At 28.4% G+C, this 21,752-nt stretch overlaps 1 protein-coding gene across 1 annotated transcript in view; it reads right to left on the reverse strand.

The window, feature by feature from the left end:
• Positions 1-14,657, reverse strand: part of LOC135925225 (uncharacterized) — a 29,116-nt gene extending 14,459 nt beyond the window's left edge. Inside the window, exons 1-15 of the mRNA XM_065460448.1 lie at positions 14,472-14,657; positions 14,323-14,410; positions 14,109-14,271; positions 13,960-14,065; positions 13,700-13,847; positions 10,258-10,494; positions 9,206-9,348; positions 8,648-8,837; positions 7,167-7,358; positions 6,706-6,815; positions 6,338-6,553; positions 5,929-6,087; positions 5,480-5,792; positions 3,144-3,305; positions 1,785-2,078 (exon numbers count right to left, since the gene is read on the reverse strand). Of these exons, the coding sequence (XP_065316520.1) occupies positions 1,785-2,078; positions 3,144-3,305; positions 5,480-5,792; positions 5,929-6,087; positions 6,338-6,553; positions 6,706-6,815; positions 7,167-7,358; positions 8,648-8,837; positions 9,206-9,348; positions 10,258-10,494; positions 13,700-13,847; positions 13,960-14,065; positions 14,109-14,271; positions 14,323-14,410; positions 14,472-14,642 (2,692 nt within the window). The 5' untranslated portion in view covers positions 14,643-14,657. The remainder of the gene's footprint in view (positions 1-1,784; positions 2,079-3,143; positions 3,306-5,479; positions 5,793-5,928; positions 6,088-6,337; positions 6,554-6,705; positions 6,816-7,166; positions 7,359-8,647; positions 8,838-9,205; positions 9,349-10,257; positions 10,495-13,699; positions 13,848-13,959; positions 14,066-14,108; positions 14,272-14,322; positions 14,411-14,471) is intronic.
• Positions 14,658-21,752: the final 7,095 nt, after the last annotated feature.

The raw sequence follows: 21,752 nt of genomic DNA on the forward strand, positions 1-21,752 counted from the left end.
AATGTTTTTCAAGCAAAGGGCGTTTTTTATATGCAAAAATCTGATTTTACCGGAAATTCGTTCCAAGATGTTTAGAATACCTATCTTATGAATTGTGGACAATTTTGCCGCTAATTTTTGAATCATTTATCATTTTATAAGAAAAGTAAGTCTATAGAAAAAGGAGTAAAATTTATGTTACGTTCAAAGTTCGCGACAAAATTATTTCATAAGGTGTAGGGAGGTATTTCAAACACGATAAAATATATTTTCCATACAATCAGATTAGTAATTTTTAAAAAAAAAAACGCCCCTAAACCCATTATCGTATATATATATAAAATTAACCATAAAATTATTTATACGTATTATTCTCTATATAAACAGAAAAATTAGATACACGAATTTTTAGGGTGATTATTCCATTAAGGATAAACGCTTGAAGTTTTTTTTTCTGCTTTACCATATCTCAAACAATAAAAATTCTACCTATTTAATAACAAATTTTATCTAATCGATTCCCTACCATTTTTTTTATCACAATAATGATCCCAGGTTCCGGACCAGACCAGGGTTTGAAAACTCATTTCTCCCAACCCAAAATATTTAGTCTTATCAACTTGGGTCGGATTTTTTCGATACAGGAATTTTTTGTTATTCTATCATTGATTTCTTATAAACAATTAGTCCGATGTCAATTTTTTTTTAATTTTTTAAAAATTAGATGTAATAAAAATGACTATTGAGGAGAGCCTTTTTACTGTCATTTTTACAAAAAGATGCTCATACATACACCTCTTCTTTAGTATACGGTTCGGGCCAAACAAGACCTATGTCTGCTGTTTCCAGGACCGAACTTACTCTTTTAACTTTCCCAAACAGGGATCTATACTGAACCCTCTTTTATATAAAAAAATTCACTTGCACCCATACTTAATCCAGCTAAAATTTTGCTATATCCAGAACTCTAGATTAATTTTCAAAATTTCGTATATTCCCCTTGATGTTAAAAACATGGCGATCTTATTCTGTACACACACTTAAATTGTTAAATAGATATCTTCTCTCAGTAATTGATATATAGACCTTTTATCGATAATATTTAAGGTCTTCACGACGGTAATTTTTCCGTGGGAATTCTGGGAATAACGAGAAATTTAAGAGAATTGATGATATTATTGCTTAAATTATAACTAACAATTTTCAATACATATATTATTGATTATACTAAAAATTAAAAAATACATTCGGGTAATATAAATCATACCCACATCTAAGTAATCATTTTGTGAAAAATTGTACAAATAATATTTTTGTTATAAAGGCAAAAACTATAAAACGTGAGCTACCAGTTTATTCTAAATGAATGGATAAATATATCTACATTTATAAGAAAAATTAGGATTTGACCTTTTTAATAGCATTCCTATTATAATTGAATCATAATTGGGTATAGCTAATCTATTATTTGGAAAGTTTTACATAGTCAAATAAAAATATAAACAAAAACTGTAAAATGTGAGCAAAGAGAACATTCTTAATAAATGAATGTATCCAAGCTATTCGTGACTATTTATATAAGAAAAACTAGGATATCACCATCATATGTGTAATCTATTTTGGGAAAGGTTGTATGGTCACATTAAAATATATTTGTATGGCTTAGGAAACAAAAACTATTAAATTGTGAACTACGATAATAATTTGAAATATACTCTCTAACTTTGAATAAATTCCCAGGGAATATGCTCGAGTTAACAATCCTGATAAAATTGCATACAAGTATTTTATTTTTATGATATTACCTATGGGTCCTTCGTTGACTCTCGAGGACATTAAGAAGCTAGGAGGTCCGGCTACCAATTTAACGTTATTATTAACAGTATTAAACAATGTCGGAGTATTCTGACGAGATGAAAGGGCGTTGGGGTGATGAGGCAGGAGAGAAACGTAATTGCTGACTGTCTGTAATGGTACATTTTTATGACTTTTGAGAGGTGTTTTAACGTTTTCTGGATCTACAAAGTTAATCGAAGTGGCATCTATGTTTTGAGACGATGTAATAGATAATTGCATTGTTTTTGTGGAAGATTCGTTCCCTTTCATATTTTTGATAAGTTTAAATTGTTTATTATGATTCGTGTTATCATAACAAAATTCGTATTTTGAAAAATATATTTTTTTTTAGATTATTGCAAAATGTGCCAATTGGGGAGTGCTGCCATCGTGGTCAAAATTTTACTCTAAAAATAATAATCAAATGTGTGATTAAGCAATTTTTTGAAACTCAGATTTTTTTTATGACTTATTATGTTTAATAACATGTATGAAATTACTAAATAAAAAATTATTTTTTGATGAATATAATATGACTCAAAATTTATGCTGATATTTTCTATGTGTTGATGTTATGTTATAAAATTTAAGCAATTCTCATTATTTAAAATTGATTTAATAAAATATATCGTCAAATTTGCATTTTTTGGTGATACTATAATATAATTAAAGGAAGGTTCCAAAAATTTTTTGGGAAGTTCAGAAAAAGGTATTATAATTTTTTTTATTTTAGGTCTCGAATTATAAAATTTTCTGTTAGCTTTTCAAAATTTGGGGTAAAAAAAATCCTCAACTCTGTAATGAGAGTTTTTTCCAGTTATCCACATTTTTTGTGAAAAAAGGATTAATGGAATTATGTTCATTTAACATATAATCTCTAAGTAACAGTAAATAAGTATGGGTAAGAAATTAAGGGTTTGGCCCTTTATCTGTATTGGTGCATCTCGTTTGCCAAAGGTCAATACCGCATTTCCCCCTTTATCCTTGGAATAGTTATAAGTCTCCTTGACAATAAGATTACTATTTCTTTCAAAAAAACATGCTTATTACTTTATTAACAGGTATATTTTCTCTTCGTGTACTTTCTTTATCATCTTTTGTTAATGGATATCGTTAAGCATTTCAAAAATAATGGTTTAAATAATTCTAAAATTTAGTGGATTTTTATTTTTTACCCTTAGGCTGGGCCATGCCTGAATAATTTGAAAATTTTTCAAAGACTCGTTTACAGTCGGTGGCTAACATTGGAGGTACCGGCCAAAATGAAGTATGATTATATCTCATATAACATAATTGTATATAACAGAGGAAAAAAAATTCTTATGTACTTGCTGTAATTGCAGAGGATTCATTTGTGTTTTCATCGAGGCTAAGTGTCTTCTGAATATCTGAGACCAGTTCTAATCTCTCATCTTTATCATTTTCCACTAGATGAGCGTTTAATAAATTATTAATATTTTTATCATCTGGATGTATGACCAATGGATTTTCTAAAATTAATTTTAAAAAAGTGGATTAATTAATTGAATAAAATTAAAGAATGGAAGATGATTGTTAATTAAATTTTACACGAAAATTTTGGATAAGCTTAAAACAGGATCATCACAGGATGGGTACTAGACAAATGGGAGGTACATACATTTCGAGCAATTGTATCTAAACATAAAGTACCTCCTCATAAAATAATTCCACAATTTTGTCTATAAAATTTTTTTTTAGAAAATTAGATATTCATGATATAAACACGTTTGCACTTTCCTTTTTCTAATTTCACCTTTATTTAATTTTCCTTCATTTATTACCCTCATTTATTTTAAAAAATATGCATAAGTGTTGTTAATTCGCTTGGTCGTAAAAAATTTACGACCCAATTTGGTTCACAGGTCTGCTCCAAGCATAGACCCGAGGTTCAGACAGGCGAACTGCATCGAACCTAATTTTTCAAACCCGGCCTGGTCCGCCATTTTTTTCATAAAGTTTTACCTGGCTCAGCCCATACCTTTTTTATGCTGGCCCGGCCCGAATTTATTTAAATTATAGAAATTAATTTTTATAATTACTCAAAAATAAACGGTATATGTTATATGACGTCTACTTTCTGTAAACAAAATCGCATATTCTTTATTTTATATTAAAATTGATGAATTTAGATATATTTTAAAAAAATTTCTTAAGTCCGACCCGACCCGAATTTTCTCAAAAAATATTAGTCACCAATCTCTAGTTCAGACCCATGGTTTAGACTCGGGATTCAGATGAATAATGCAATAGTTCAAATAAAAATTATTCACCAAAAGTATAGAGTAAGATAGTAAAGCCATGCAAGCAACTCAGCTTAGGGTTAAAAAATTTTTTTAAACGGGACCACCCTAGGGCTTTAGAAATACCAAAATGCTGGTTAGTAGAGGGAATATTTCAGCTAGACCATCCTAGTTCAGAATCAGATACAAACTTTCCAGCCTGATTTGTTTAATTTCATAGCTATTTTTTAAACATGTAATTGATTGATTTTTTTATTCCCAACTTTAGAAATGTATCTTAGAACAAGTAAATTTGATAACATCAGTTCCTAAATTCGGTAAAATTGAGCCTTGAATGGGATATTTAGAATACTTTTGAATCATTTTTATTTATGAGGGGGAGTAGCTTTTAAGAAGCGTCTTTTTGTCCTGCCTATTTCTGAAGATCAAAATAATATAAAATGTTCAATTTACACTTTTAATATAGTTTGTGTAATTGCTATAATTGGGTAATGGCTAAATACAGGCTAACTCGGATCAATCTTTAGGCACTATCTGAAAGAAATCCGTTAACATTAGGGATTTTAAATTATATCAATTTCTTCCAAATTTGAATGGCCCACATATCCTATAAATCCTACAAAAGTTTTGAAGAGGGTTAAATATATATATAAACTGATAATTATATATGTGAATTTAACATAATCTGGAAGAAACAGCTAGATCAAATTGTGACCATCAAAAGTACCCCAATTTGAACAAATATTTAATGAGATTAATGAAGTATAAAATAATAAACATAGCTTTGATTTATAATTAGAATGTATAATAACATTTCAGATTAGTAAATGCGAGTTATTTTTTCTTGATTTTCGTTTATCTGAACCCAACCCCGGGTCTATACCGTGGGTCATCGCGCTCTGGGCTTGTTTGGCCAATTTTTAGACCGAAACCCATCTGGGGTTGGCAAAACCAACCAATTAACAACACTAGTGTACATATTAAAAGAATTTACACATAAACTATATAATATTATATAAAAAATGTATAAAAATAAAATTTAAATGATTTCATTGAAAACTCCTTCGCTTCTGATTTTTACATAATATTTTAATATTTATTTTAAAAATATACCATATGTAATGTATCAATTTTTAATTAAATTACGTATTTTATCATTTGTAAATATATTAAATAACATCTATTCTTTTTAGTAAAATATTATTGTATTTGCATAAATTTTACTGCATTTTTAGTTACATTTTGAAGAAGTGAGCTGATTCTGTGCAATAAAGCCGACTTTATATTATTTTTGAGAATTTAGATAAGAGGATAAAGTGAACCAGTTTTACAAATATGTTAGAGGCTCATTGGAGTACAGAAATGGCATAAATAAAATTTAAGGAATCAATAATAATATTCACCGAAAGGGACGATGCTGGCAGTTCCGGTAAAATATTCTGCACAAATATTGCTAACAATGGCTGGATTAGGCAGCATTTGAGCTTCCAATTCCTTATTACACTCAGTAAGTGTCTGTAGATTGAGAATTGGAGCTTGTTGATTTTGTTGTTGATGTTGAATAAGAAGCTGTTTTTGTTGGAGCTGCAATTGCTGAAGCTGCTGGGTGGCAAATAGTTTCTTTTCCTTTAAAAGCAAAAGCTGTTGTTGCTGTAGTTGTTGGTGGGTCTGAAGTTGTTTGAGCTGTTGAAGATGCTGGAGGTGTTGTTGTTGTTGCTTTTTTATTATAAAAATTTTATTGACATTAATAATTTTGTATAAAATGTTAAAATATTTTGGTAAAATAATTTGATGAGGTATTAATTATATGATAAATAAATATGAATAAAAATTTCATCAATAAAACATTTACAATTTTCAAGGCTTGTCTCTCGTGAATCAATGAGGGAGCCAGTGATGAGGTTGATATTTCCGAGTTTATTTGCTTTAAAAATTTGGGGAAATCTAACAGAAGTTGTACTATATCTGTGTGGCCATTTTTGGAAGCCTCTATAAGAGCTGTAGAATTGTCCTATATATAGTAGTTTAAAAGATAAATAAACTAAAAATAAAAAAAATGTAATGTAATAAAATCGTTTATATAAAATTAAAAACCACGAGTATAAACAATAATAATATCCCTGTCTTTAAATAAGCTTGAAATTCTCAGTGTTAAACCTAACGTAATTATTACTTAAATCCATAACATTCCATTTTGTATTATCGGTGTAAATCTTTATGTATTGACAGATAGCATTAATTAACTTTCTTAATCTCCAAACCTTAAGCTTAAAGGTAGGATCAGCACCAAACTCCAAGAGGAGTTCAACTATGACTATATGTCCAGCGTATGCGGCCAACGAGAGGGCAGTGTGCTCGTTATTGGCAGTCGTTTTATTAGGGTCTGCCCCATTCTCAACAAGGAGTTTCACGACTGGGGCATGGCCATTGCGGGCTGCTTTTATTAACGGTGTTTTCCCGCCTTCACTTTCGTGGTCCTAATACATTTATTGTATAGTAGGGTAGAATTGAATTTTTGATTACATATTGTATTATCTGTTTAATCATTTTATAAAAGAATTATAAAGGTAATGATAAATTTGAAGATATAAATATATTTAAAAAATATTCGTATCTTTATTCAATTTACAATTTCAGCTCTGTAATGCAATAGAAGGGCTACTATATCTGTGTGACCATTTTCGGCAGCAAAAGTCAAGGCTGTATTACCGGGGCCTGTTTGGCCATGTGGGTTGGCTCCTATTATATTTATAATATGTGCATTCTTTTTATAATTTAATTAATAATATATATAACACAAAGAAATACACCACACACACTAATTTCAGTTATGGGTTAGATATTGGTAATAACATTTGATCGCTTATTCATGTTTTTATTAAGAGAACACTATTTAAATGAACTATACCTCTTACAATGGATTTCAAACTCTACAAGGTAGCCAGAACAAAGGGGTTTTATACAAACGAATTAGATTGACTGTTAAATAATAAAAAAGCCGAATTATTTGAAATTATTATGTAAATATAAATTGTGCTGTAACGATTCTAATCTTGTCAAAATTGCATTTAAAATTTATAATAAAATTACCAGCTAAAAGCAGGTAATGAACCAAATCCAAATGACCTTCCTGGGCTGATTCCATGAGAGGTGTATTGCAACCTATCTCGATATCAGCACCAGATTTGATGAGCTGATCAGCCACTTGCAAAAATCCTCCGTAACATGCTAGCGTTAAGGCTGTTTCTTGTGTTTCTTCCGTCTGGGCGTTCACGTTGGCACCTTGAGTAAAACCATATTTAATTTAGAAAAATTAAATAGAAATAAAATACATTAATAATTATAGTTGAGATTTTAATGAGTGTCGATATAATTCTTTTTATATCTTAATAAACGAATATTCAAATGTTTGATTAACTAAATATAAATTCACGGATATAAGTCTACCTTCCATCATAAACGGGATTCGCATAAAAATAGAAAGGCCAGGGGCCAGACCGCAAATTTTTTTTTAGATATAGGCCTGAATCATGGCCACCTGAACTTGCTTAAGGAAGGACCTCTTCAAAATACTTATTTTATTCCTATTTAAATTTTGTGCATTCAATTTTAAAATATTCAGTAAATAACTTTGAAAATTTATTCAATGTTTATTTATTTATTATAAAAAAAAATGATACGAATAAGATAATAAGTAAATCTTTCCCACCTGAGTTTTTTTATTAAACTTTATCTTATTTTTTTTTAATGCCTTTTATAATTGTGATATTCAATCATGCAAAAAAAAAGAAATGAGAAATAAATATGATATTCGTATATTTCGTGCCACAGATTGGCCTAAATTCTAATGATGATGTGACCAGGCAGGCTGGCTTTTCAGAATTCTAGAAAAAAAGTTAGGGAAAATAAAAGTTAAACGTGAAACCAATATATTCCTAAAAAAAATTAAAACAGGGTAGGTTTTATGTCTATTGATAATCAAAATCTGAAACCCATCACAATCTCAAATTATTTTTAAAAGAGAACATAAATTAAATAACTCGGGCATCGATTAGCGAATTTTAGTCAGCATATGAGTTGATTGTACCCAGTCAATTTTCTACACCCCTAAGATAAAAACATTTGATACTATTCCTACATGGCTAACCCTAAAGGATATGAGAAATTATATAAAGGAAAATGGAAAACGTGTCAAATCAACCAGGATTTGGCTGACTTTTTCAATTTTTACGAAATTTTATATATAAACTAAGGTTTGTGTAAACTAAATATGGGCAACATTTTGGCCTTCTATTTTTAAAAGGGCTTTTTAAAAATAGTAAGTACTAGCCTTATTTGATTACTGAATTTATTTTATTATAAACGTGTTAATTATAATCCATCATTAATTGAAAACCAAAACAAGTAGAAAAGTTCATTGGTGTGCTTCTACCCCTTATATCTGTAAATAACAACTATCAGGCTGAAATTTTGCCCCAGATAGAGGTTACACAAAGCTTTGTTTGTATAAATTTAGTAAAAATCGAAATCAGTCTTATTTTCGAACGTTCCTCAACCTGACAAGCTATTACCTCTGTTGATCAGGAGATTCACCATATCTTTGTGACCTTCTCGAGCTGCCTCCATTAGCGGAGTGTAGCCCTCATCGTTAATTTCTTCCAAATTAGCTCCCCTTTCTAGAAGCAAGCAGGCCAATTCTACATGACCTCCACAAGCAGCTAAGGTTAAAGGCGACTCAAAGCTATCTGGAGGCATATTCACCTATGGTATGAAATAAGATAATGATATAAAAGAGGGTACATTTATAGTCTAATTCTGAATCAAATTTAATATTTATAAGATTTAAGTATACCTTCCTATTTAATTTTTAGGCTAATCTAATTCAAACTTGCTCCAATTTTTGATTATTATATATTTATTTTTCATTTCAAAAAAAAATATTTCTTATTAAAAAAAATTGGCATAGTAGGTTGTTCATTCAAAAAAAAATTTAATGAGCATGAAAAATGTTTTGATATTTAGATATATATATATATAATTTACAATAAAAGTTTATATCTACATTCTAAATTCATTTAAAGACTGTATTGTGTATATTAGAGGCAAAAAATGAAATTAGTATTTTTTACTTGAGCACCATGATCCAATAACAATTTAGCAACTTCCAAATGTCCATCCATAGACGCCTCCATCAAAGCTGTATGCATTTCTTCAGTTTTGTGTTCATGATCAGCTCCGGCTTCTAACAGAAATCTAACCATCTCAAGATTCCCTGAATTCAATTTTGAAAGAAAAAAAAAATTAAAGATCAAAATTAAAACCAGGGTTTAAAATTCTCTTCAAAATAAATAAGTTTTTTAAGAGAAACCTCAAACAGCAGATTTTTGATCAAATTTTACCTAAAATTCCAAATCATTTTGTGCTTATATTAAGAATGTACCTTAATATTTTTTATTGGATCGGGCCAATTATGTATCTTTTTTTTAAATATTGGTCAATAGTTCAATCAAGTAAAATGGTATATTTGTTTCAAATTTCAGCATTGATGTTTAATTTTGTCAATTAAGAAAGATATTTATTAAGTTATGAACATTCATTTATAATTGAAGTGATAAATATTTAAAAAAAACATACCTAATTTTAATAAAATTAAAACAATTTACATTGATCATGATTAGATTAGATGGAATACTACTCTCTACACACAATAGAAATACTTTTGAAGCACAAAATGTTTAAATGATTTCATTATAAAAATTAATGAAAACAGAGATTTTCCATATTCTTAGATTGATGCCTAAAAAAGGTTAATTAAAATTTGATAGCAGCACATTTTCAATGACTTATATTATGATTATAGTATAGTCACCAATATAGTATATAAAAAAAAGTAGACAAGTAGACAAGAAAAATTAAAATGGGTATAATGACAGATTATGGCCAATATCAATACAATAAAATGAGATTGGCTCTAAAAAGTGGCATCTATACACTTTAAGTTTTTATGCATAAAAAATGTTTCATGATTGAAATCATAAATTTTTTTAGAAAAATATCTTGACCTTTTTTTTAAAAAAAACCTTCAATTATGTGATCTTCAAAAAATATTTGCTCAAAATTTTTGGCAAACAAAATCTAAAAAAAAACAGAGAGCCTAATAGTAAAATTTTATAAAACATACCTTTATAGCATGCCAATGTAAGGGCACTCTCTTTGAACTCGTTAGAGTGGGCATTTATGCTAGCACCTCCTTCGTTCACCAATATGCGGGCTATGTCAACATGGCCCCCTGTAGCTGCTTCCATTAATGCAGTGTGGCCATTCTCATTCTGATGCTCCACATCAGCACCGTTGCTTAGTAAGAGTCGCACTACTTCACAGTGTCCACCTATACAGGCATAAGTCAAGGCTGTGTTACCTGTATAATTTTATTTTTGAATAGAGGTTATACCAACTCGTACACCACCTTATATATCGTTAGGTCTAGAATTGGAGTGCTCCCTTAGACAATTTCAAAATTTTTGGAGTTAGAAGTGGGTAATAGCCTTATTAATTAACCAATATAGTATATAAAAATAAAAACTAGATTAAAAAAAATATTAATTTTGCCAAGGTTATAAGCTCTGTCAAAATTGATTAATAAGCTTTTCCTATATTCGATTTTCTCATTTTTAAACATTTTCACCAAGTGGACCTCTCCAATTCTGAGCCGACGATATATTAAAGTTTGACAAAGAATATAATATTAGCATGTTGGCTTTTAATTACATAAAAATAATATGTGTTAGGCAAGTTGTTAAAGGTAGTGTGCTATCTCTTTGATAGCTATAGCTAATAGTGTACTACTTTTAAAAAAATAAAATTTTAGACAAGAAATATAAAATATAATTTTATTTTATGAATTATAATTTAAATTTGAAATTTATATTTCAAAATTTGTAAACCCAAATCAACTAGTATAAAATATCAAAATTAAAGGGATATAGATGTAATAAGTTCATGTGAGACATATTGAAACACAATTAAATTTTAATTCACTAAATATACAAATGATTATTTTATAATTTTTCATATTTAAAAAATTTAGCCTCGAGTGCTAATGTTAAAATCACCTAGAATTAGGCATGATATTATTGGAATAATTTTATTATTAAAATGTAATAAATAAATAAAAAATAATTATTATTACATCATTTATAGTCCTTTTATACAAATTCTTTTATAATTAATAAACTTAAATGTAAATGTTGAATTTTTTATATACATAAATGAAATACATATAACCAAAAAAATAAAAAAGATTTAATAGTAATTTTTAAAAAAATTAGTGGTAGCTAATAGCATACTACTTCATTTTGACAAAAGTTGCAAAAATGTTTCTATCTTTTTGGCAAAAAGTGGTAGCATTCATTTTAAAAATAACATTTAAGAACACTTGTGAAAGGAGTAAAATCAGCCATATATTTACCTCTTATAGCTATTTAAGTTGTAATTAATTAAATATTAAATTTGATAATAAGTGCCTTGTAATAGGAAAAATATTAATATAAAGGTTATCATATATCAAAAAAATTTAAAATAACTAGAACCTCCATTTCTAACTTATTTATATTTTATTTAGACTGTGTCCAAAATATCAATAAAATTTAGTTCACAAACTTTCAAAACTTTATGATAATAAATAAGAATGTAAAAACATGTTCAAAGCATAATTCTATAAATTCTATAAATTTCAAAAATTAAACAAACTATAATATGCAGTTTTTAAACTTTTATAAAATATTAAAAGATTATGGACATTTGAAAATACATTATAAACAGTAATTAGCACTACTACATAATATTTTTGAATTTTTTAAAAAATTTAAATGTTGAAAAATATATTTTAAACCGGGTAAATTTGCAAAATTTATCAAAAAAATTGCAAATATAAAAATCAGAAATGCACCTATGACAATTACTCACAGTATGTGATCTGTCAATAATGGTATTGGCATGTGCCTTAAATTTTAACCAATGACTCAGTTGCTCATTTAACAAAAGTTTATATATAAATTTATAAAATGAAAGAAGGTGCCAATCTTTATTTTCTATTTCTTTTAATGAATTTCATAAATTAATTATAAATAATAAAAAAAAATTGATATCAGCTTTAAAAGATGGCATTGCTGCATCTATGCTAAAAAATGTTGATGACAATATATATATTATTTTAAGGCAAAATAAGGAATTTTTTGTTGTTTCAAAATATTTTATAGCAACAATCTCCTGGATATGCGATGATGACCTTATATAATAAAGAATTAACAGCCACAAACCCAGTTATCTTTTAAAACCATAGTTATAAATATTAATTTGTTTTAAATATATAAAAAAAAGTAAAATGACTGACTTTTACATCGTTGACCTTACATAATCGAGTAATGTAAAATCAAAAATTTTATTCTAAATATTAGTGTTGTTAAACGACTCATTTTGGGCCGATTTTTAAAAAACAGCTGACTCAGTATTTTAGCAAGAAAAAATATTGTTTAAGTCTAGACATTTCTAGAATATATGTCTAGACCTTGGTTCCTTCTCCAAGCAAAATCTTCAGGCTCTCGTAATACTTTTCTGGATGAAATATTGAGTCAGCCATTTTTAAAAATGGGCTCAAAACGTGCCGTTTAACAACACTACTAAATATATAATCTTAGAATTTTTTTTATTAAAATTGAAAGTGGTTAACTGAAAATCTTACTTTTGATTTGATTTGGAATGAATTATGGGGAAGGGGAGGGGGGTATGTTAATCTTACCAAAATGTAAGATCAGTTATAATAAATTAAAACAAATTAAAAGTTCAGATATTATGGTTTAAAAAAAATTGTGCAAAGCAAAATTCAAATTAATCATAAAAATTTATTTAAATGGCTAATTAGTTTGGTAATTAATATAAAAATTCCCATGCTAAAATTTTCTAAATTATACATCTAGACATATATTTATTGTGTATAAATTGACCAAAAAATTATAGTAAACTTGTTTTTCGTTATGAAAATTTCTAAAATCAGCTGATCTAATTCCATCCAAGTTATAAATTTTAATTTAACACAAATGTTGATTAAATTAAATTTTATGTTTTTTTCACAATAATATAACTACAATATTATTCTCCAAGTAAAAATTCTCAAAATGCAAGAACTTCATTAAAACAGAACCTATTCCAAAGATTTGGAATGTTTTAGCAGCAAAATGAAAGTGAGCCTGTGTTCTCTTATAACATCAAAAACTCATGTGATTGCAAATTTCTAAAATATTATCCTTTTTATATAAATATCTCATTTCTCTCATTAAGTTTTAATAAATGTTGAGAAAAAATGTGACATAATAATGTCCCCAAACAAATAAAATAAAAAGTTTATAACAAATTTTATTAATTAATGCAATTTACTTATAAATAAACTATCAAATTCATATTTATATCAAAATAAATCAGTGTGCAAGCACAATAAAATATCAAAAAATAATTTAATATATAGTATTATGTAAAATACAGATAACAATTCCATTCAAAAGTTTTATTTTATTCATTTTAATGTGCATACATAAGTATATATAAAATATTTATCACAAATAGAATACCTGATAGAGATTGTGCTTTGGGATCAGCATCATGTTCCAAAAGTAACTTGACAATTTCCATATAACCACCACTAGCAGCTTCCATCAATGGAGTGGTATCACCTTTTATCCCCCGCTCTTCTATGTTTGTATTCATAGCTAGTAAAACCTATATATAACATTTTATTTTATTTTTTTAATCTAAAAATTTAGAGAAAAACTTGACAAAATTTATATAAGAATGATTATGAATGAAAATATATAATATAAAACAAAGGTACCTGAACAAGTTCATAATATCCAGAAGAGCATGCCAAAGAGAGTAAACTTTCACCTTCTTCCAAACTCTCAAGTGCTCTTTGATGCAAGGCATCTAAATTTGCTTGGCTGTTTAAAAATATATTAGATTAGTTTTAACAATAATTTATACTCATCAGGAGTTTGAATTCCTTTCGATGATCCTGATTTAATTCTAGTTAGTGTAAGAGCAGCAACTGCTTCTTCAAGTGCACAGTTGACAGATGAAGTTAATTGTCTTAGTATCTCAGGATCTGTAACACCTTTGCCATCATCTGGTGAAAGATGTTTCAATCCTATATCAAAAATTAATTTATCATCAAGAATATTTGCATATATCATGTTACCTGCTTCCTCAAATAATTGAGCTAATTTTATTTGAGCTTCAGGTCCCAAGAAATTTAAATTACAATGAGTAGAATTATTACATTCAACCTAAATTTGTGTGATAAATATTAGATTATATAAATATTGTATGATTGAAAAATTTTCATACCTCAGATGATTCATCATCACTATCAGAATCATTCATCGTATTAATCTGGTTTTGTTTTGCAATTTTTAAATTTTCAACAGTATTATTAGAAAATTGTTGTAAAATTTTATTATCTATATATCGTTTTTCATTTATTAAATCTTTTTTCATTATTTCTTTATTTTGCGACATACCATACTAGAGAATAAATATCACTTCTCTCAAAAAAAACATTCTTATGTTAAATTATTTAATATAATAGACGCCATTTGCATAAACCGGAATATGCCGATATCAATTATAAATCCTTAAGGTATCCATATAAATAAGTATGTAAAAAAGATATCCTCTATAATAACAAACAAGTGTAAACTTTTTATTATATATTCGTATCAAGTTTAAGAGTCAAAACATTAATTTAATTATATAGAAGGTATAATTTTATATATATTAAAAAATATATATGACAAAAAGTAATATATAGAAATTATACACCAAAAATTATAAAAATGATTAAAAGTTTATAAAATAGTAAGATTAAATAAAATAAAAAACAAATATAGTAATGGCATAGATTCGCAATTGATATGAGGATGTTACATTTAGTGGTTTTTTGAATTGGAGGAACCTAAATATAAAATAGAAATATATCCTAAAAAATTTAAAATTATATAAATTAATATAACGGGAAAACATAACCAAAAAAAAAAGGAAAAAGAAAAAGTAAAAGTATAAATTACTAAAAAGCGAAAAATTAAGTGAAAGTAAAAAAAATTAAAAAGTGAACTAAATTATAAAAATTGTGTCTTTTATATAAAATTATCATAATCCGATAATAAATTTCGTCAGATTATAATAAACTTTAATTTATTATTTAAAAATTTATATAAATTCAATATTTTTTCTATTTTCATAACAAACAAGCATTTACATAATGTTTAAACAACAAACTTAAATCTTGAACTTTATCTAATCTGAATAATTTCCTTTTATTCATTTCTCCTTTGTATATTACAACACCCTTCTACTTAAATCAGACCCACCATTCCGCGAATGACTAACTTTCTTTCAATTTCAATTTTACTGAACTTATATCTCCACTACTTCTATTCTTAGTCTTTAATGTCTTCTAAGTTCTAACGATGGTTGTCTATTGTCTAAGTTTCTTCACTGCTAAGGACTGTGTATCCGATTATAATCTGAAATTCTTGAATCCTTCTGTTTCTTGTCAACCCCTGGTAAACGATTATTTCTTGATCTCTATAGGTAATTAACGAACTCGATTCACGCATCTTCTCACGATTCACGATGAATTCTTCTAATCTCTTTTTAATTATATTTCGTTTTAATTCCTTTGGTAAATTATCCTAGACTTAGCTTGTTTCTAACGGTTTCTATTAATTAATGATTAGCATATTATTTGGTAAACGATGACGACTTTTGTTAACGATTGTAGCATGACAGCATTGACCTGTCGTCCTTGATAGTCACCTATTTCTAATATTCTTTTATATTAACCAATTGGCTCATTAACTCTGTTAACGTCTGAGAATAATTTGTCTACTAATAACAATTGTTTCCAAGAATTATGGTCTCTATGATCATCAACTTTCGTATCTTAGACTAAAGTTTCCGTCAACAATTGGCGATATTAGTAAGCTATTAACGATTACAGCATAAATGTCTCGAACATCTGTTCTATCTAGTTTCTTGTTTAAAATGTTCTATTGTAATTGATTAACGCTTTTTCTCAGTAAATGATTGGCGATAATTTTTCTGCGATTACTATTGTTACCACGAATTCTTGTCTCTATGATCGTCGATTTTCGTATCTTAGACTAGAGTTTCAGTTTGGTCAGAGATTAACTATTGCAGCGTGAACGTCTTGAACATCTGTTCTATCTAGTCTCTCGTTCTCTTGTAATTTTTTAGCTACTTTCATCTACTTGTAACTGTATCGATCTTTTAGATTTCTGAATCTTCTACGACAGTTTGCCCTAGCCAAGATATCGACTTTTTTTATATTAAAAAATTAATTTATTTAGACAAGAAATGTAAATCGTTCAATTAATATTTTTTTTTTAAAAAAAGGTAAACAATTTTTAATATATAACTTTTAAAAAAAAGGTAGACAATTTTTTATTATATAATACAAAATGACAGTTCAATATTTTTTTATAATACAAAGATTTATCACATCTAAAAGAGGTCTGAAAAACCCGGTCCGGCCCGCTCGACCCAATATTAATTTTTAAACCAAATTCTCTGCCAGTTAATAATTTTACCAGTCTCGGCAAATTTCATTTCTGCTTTGAGCTCATAAACTCGTATATTTTAATTTTTCCATCCCTCCTAGCATTTATGAAAATGGAATTCCGAAAATATCTTGAACATATGATTAAATTAAACTTTATGGGCTCAGGCCATTACTAAACAAAATTAGGGGTTTGGGGTCTGATCTCACATCGATTTGCTCTTACTAATTTATTTTGAGTCTATTTTATAAACCCATCATCAATGCTCATCTCCAAAAATGTCGTTGATGTCCCATCCTATAAGCTCAATTAAGATAATTGAGATTATTTTTAGCTCGCTGCGTAAAATATAATCTAGCATGCTATCAACCGAACGATTCATCTTCACTATCTTCAATAGTGTAGCAACAAAATCTTACCCACAATTGGAATTTGCATTAATTGTACGTTAACTTCCCATCACATCTTCTCTGGCTGCAGAACTCCTAAAGAAAACAAAGGAAGGCACAGTTTACACTGCAGACTGTGTAAAGGTCGTATCCTCAGACACAACTATTTCAATTTAATTTAAATTGAGTACAAACAAACCGTTAAACCAAATGAACCGTTAAATTTTCTGAATCGTAACCCCAAACCGAACAGTTATAAATAAAATATAAAAAGAGCGAACTGAACTGTTATAAATATTTTAAACCGGTTCAAAACGGTTTTAAAAAATAATTAATTTTAATTTATTAACCTATATTTGTAATTTTGTGATAGTTAATAACCTTTGTACCTCAGGTTTTACCCGTAATTGAAAATAGGCGTTGGAAAAATCTACCTTTTAAAACTACATACTACTCTTCAAATTGGCCAATATTTCCTCAATTTGAGGCAACTGATATTTGACCTCCACTACCCACGGGTTTTGCGTGACCCAAAAATCTGCGCATAAAAGAAACTTTCCATTCTGCACCGGTACCAATGGTGTCGCCCATTCGCTATATTCTATAGGACATACTATGCCTTTTTGCACCCATTGATCCAATTCCTTATCCACTTCATTTCGCCATTCAAACGATATTCGCAGTAACGCACAAAATTTTGGCACATGTCCCTCCTTTAATTTGATATCCACTTCGTAATCTCTTAGACATCCCAAATTTTCTTCAAAGATTTCCTTATACTTATCCACCAATCTTCGCACTCCCTCTTGCACTTTTATTATCCCCAATTCTATTTCCTCATTTCGAAATTCCTCGTCTTCTTGTCGTCCTGTCTCTTTCTCCTTCCCTTCTATTTCTTGATTACATATACCTTTTTGTATTTCCTTGTTTCATACTATATTTTTCTGTCCATTCTTCCGGCAACTCTGTTCCATCATTTGAAATTTCATCTAATTTTACTTCTAATTCTTTATTGTCATTATTTTCTTCCTTCTCTTTAATATCCTCTCTTCCCTCTTTTCTTCTAAAGTCGCGACAATCCCTTTAATTCCCCCCGATATCCCCCCTAAAATTCCCCCCTATATCTCCCCTAAAATTTTCCCGTCCACCTTCTTCTCTTCCCCTTTACCCTCCCCCAAAGTGCCTCAATTCCAGGCAATTTATCTCTATACCAATAATTCATATAATTAATCTCCCCATCCCTTTCAAGAGGAAAAAATACACCGCACCAAGCGAATACACCCCCAAAACTACAATATAGACCTATTTGCGATATCCAGTCCCGTCACATTACGGCCTTTACTCTTCGATTAATTATAAATCCAATATCTCCACTCTATTCTCCAATATCACTTTTAATTCTACTCTCCCCATCACGGCTACATCTAATCCATCCAACTACCGGATCTTGATATCTTCACTTTTAATCATTCCCTTCGACCAAACCAAATACTCCAAAATCTCTCATGTCCCATCACGGAGATAGCTGCCCCGGTGTCAAATAACATGCAAACCATATTCCCATTCAAATTAATCCATACTCTAGGGCAAGGATCATGCACTACTTCCTCTTGGATCATATTTATACAATTTGACTTCTCCCTTTTATTCCCATAATTAAATTTTTCCCTTTCTTTGACCCACCGCTTCTCGACCTCTGTGGTATATCTTTTGCTATCATATAGTCACAAATACTGACATTCTCTCGTCACATGCCCTTCCTTGCGGCATCGAAAACATATATTATTTAAACTTTTATTCTTCGTTAAATTGGATATTTCTATATCCTCATTCTTCCCGCTTTCAAGATACATTTGGAGCAATTTGAACCATATCTCTCTGTGGAAAACCGCCCCTTGTATTGAAATTGGCAACATTGCATTCTTCCCTATTATGACCAAATCGTCCACAACCCGCACAACGTAATTTATCACGTTTTCCCGGGCAATAAGGAGCTATATGTCCAAATTTTCCACATTCAAAACATTTCGTTTCGGCAATCTCTCACCATGTGGCCCTGTTTTCCACAATTATAACAATTTAATTTTTCTCTGCCTCGGGGATTAAAACCTGGTCTTATTTCCATTCGCCTTTCCTGCGAATTTTCTCTTGACCATCTATACGGCCCCAATTGATTGTTATACCCTAACCCTCTATAACGGTCTCTTCTTTGCGTGTTATCAATCCTATCATTTATATTCAACTCTCCTAAGTTACTATCAGTGCATCCTTTGATCAATTTCTGTACTGGTAACCAGGTTACCTTACCCATCACATCCTCTTCTCCATTATGTCCTTCGATGATCAATGACAGGCCTTTAATTCTTATATTCCTACTCCTTCTAATTCTTCTTCCAAAAAATAAACTACATATCCATATAACTAAAATGAGAAGTGCTCCAAGAATATTATATTGGATCTCTCAGTTTTTTATGAATTTTAAGCTTTTCATAACCAATTCACAAGAAATTATCTATAATTTTTAAAATAAAAACTTTTATCACTTGGAGAGTTAATAGATAAGAAATGATTGGGACTATGAATATTCCTATAAAGCACATATACATAAATATAATGCTTAATATTTATATATCACTACTATTCTTTGTATGATATTTTAAACTAAAAACACTTTATCCCGTGTTAATCTGTTTCAAATAAATTATCAAAGATAATTAATGTGAAATTCGTTTTGAATTTCAGCAATTTAACTAATAATTTTAACACTTATAAGTGTTTAATCCGCTGTATTTTAGTATTTAATATAATATTTATAACACAGTATGACGTAAATTTGCTTCAATTTATTGTAAACCAATTTTTATTCCTAAAATTTATCTAAATTTATTTACAATAGCGCTTTAATTGCTCTAATTATATTAGTAAATTCCCAGCGATTTCGAGTTCTAAAAATATTTGCAATAGCGTTTTATTCGCCTTAACACTATTTGCAAATATTCAGCGATTAATTTAAATAGATTTGCAATAACTCTTTATTCGCTTTAACAATATTTGTAAATCTCCAGCGATTTATTAGCTTTTTTTTTTGTAATAGCGATTCATTGGCTTTAAAAATCTTTACAATTCTCCAACGTTTTATTCGTTTCAATTTTACTTGTACTAGCGCTTTTTTCGTTTTAACAATATTTGCGAATTTCACAGCGATTTATCGCTTCAATTTTATTTGTACTAGCGCTTTTTTTTCGCTTTAACAATATTTGCCAATTTCCAGCTACTAACCACTAGGTCCTAGTGCTCAATTTGTTGTCACGGCACCAATTTCTCGGTTTTGACCACTAGAATTTTTCAGTTTTGACCACTAGGTTCTATCAACAATAAATTTCCCAGCGATTATTTTATCACCGGTTCTTGGTTGAAGCGTTTTACAAATTTATTTATTTATTTCTTACCTTTTTTTTTATTAAATAATTTTACACTTCGTTAGAATCTAACAAATGTATTAAAAATAAAGAATATTTTCTTCTCTTTACGAAGTTTTTATAACCCCCCAAAAAAAGAATGTTGTCAAAAAATTAATATTGACAAAAATGATAATATTGATAAAAAATAATAATAAAATAATAATAAAATATTATTCTTAATGACTTGTAATAATTACCAAAAAAAAACATATTTAAAACAAATAAAAATTTCAAGGCCAAACAATAGAGTTCAAATCGTAAATAAAGTTACTTCGATATTAAATCGATACATACCGTACAATTTTACAAACTTTTTATAATCATATGCATGAGTTCGGGGACAACCAATCATTTAAAAGGTAATATAAATTTATATAATATTTTAAATATATTTTTATCTTTTCTCTATTTATTTATAAAAATAAAGATGCCAATTGCGGAACACTCAAATCTAAACGAGAATGCAATTTTAAAATATAATATTTTCTCACAAAATTATTGTGCTGGTAACTTATAATTATAGATTATTATAATACTAGTAGATAGCCCGTCAAAAATGATGGGGAATGTAAATTATTTTCTTACTTTTATGATAGATGTTACCTGTTATTCGAAAATAATATATAATTATTCTTTTAACCCCCTCCCCCCCCCTTCAGGACAGGTTCAATCCATTAAAACTAAGTGTAAATACTATGGTTTGAGTAAAAAATAAATTTAAAGCATTTACTTGATAATACCTTTGTTAAATATTACTGATTACTTATATACCTAATATTTAATATAAAAAAAAAATTCTCAGGCAAAGACCAAAGCCCATATTAATTATGAAAAATTCTTCCAAGCCCAATGAAAGATCATAATAATTTTGGTAGTTGAGAACTGAAATAAAATATTTAAATAATCATAATGAATTTAAAAAATACAATTCAGATTTTCATGGGCCTTGATTTTTTGATCAGGTCAAGCCCAGGCCTGCAAAAAAATTTGTTTTGGGCCAATGTCTGACCTATAATTAATAATAAAAAACTTCCCAAGCGTCCATCTCATAATAATTTTGAAAAATTTTCCCCAAGCCCAGCCCAATATAATTTATAAAAATATTTTCCAAGCCCAGCCCAACCCATAATAATTTTATAAAAAAATTTCAAACCTGGCCAAACGATAGTAATTTTCAAAATTTTTTTCCAAGCCCTG

The sequence above is a fragment of the Gordionus sp. m RMFG-2023 genome, chromosome 2, assembly GCF_954871325.1.
Source record: "Gordionus sp. m RMFG-2023 chromosome 2, tfGorSpeb1-WG-v2, whole genome shotgun sequence".
NCBI lineage: Eukaryota > Metazoa > Nematomorpha > Gordioida > Chordodea > Parachordodidae > Gordionus > Gordionus sp. m RMFG-2023.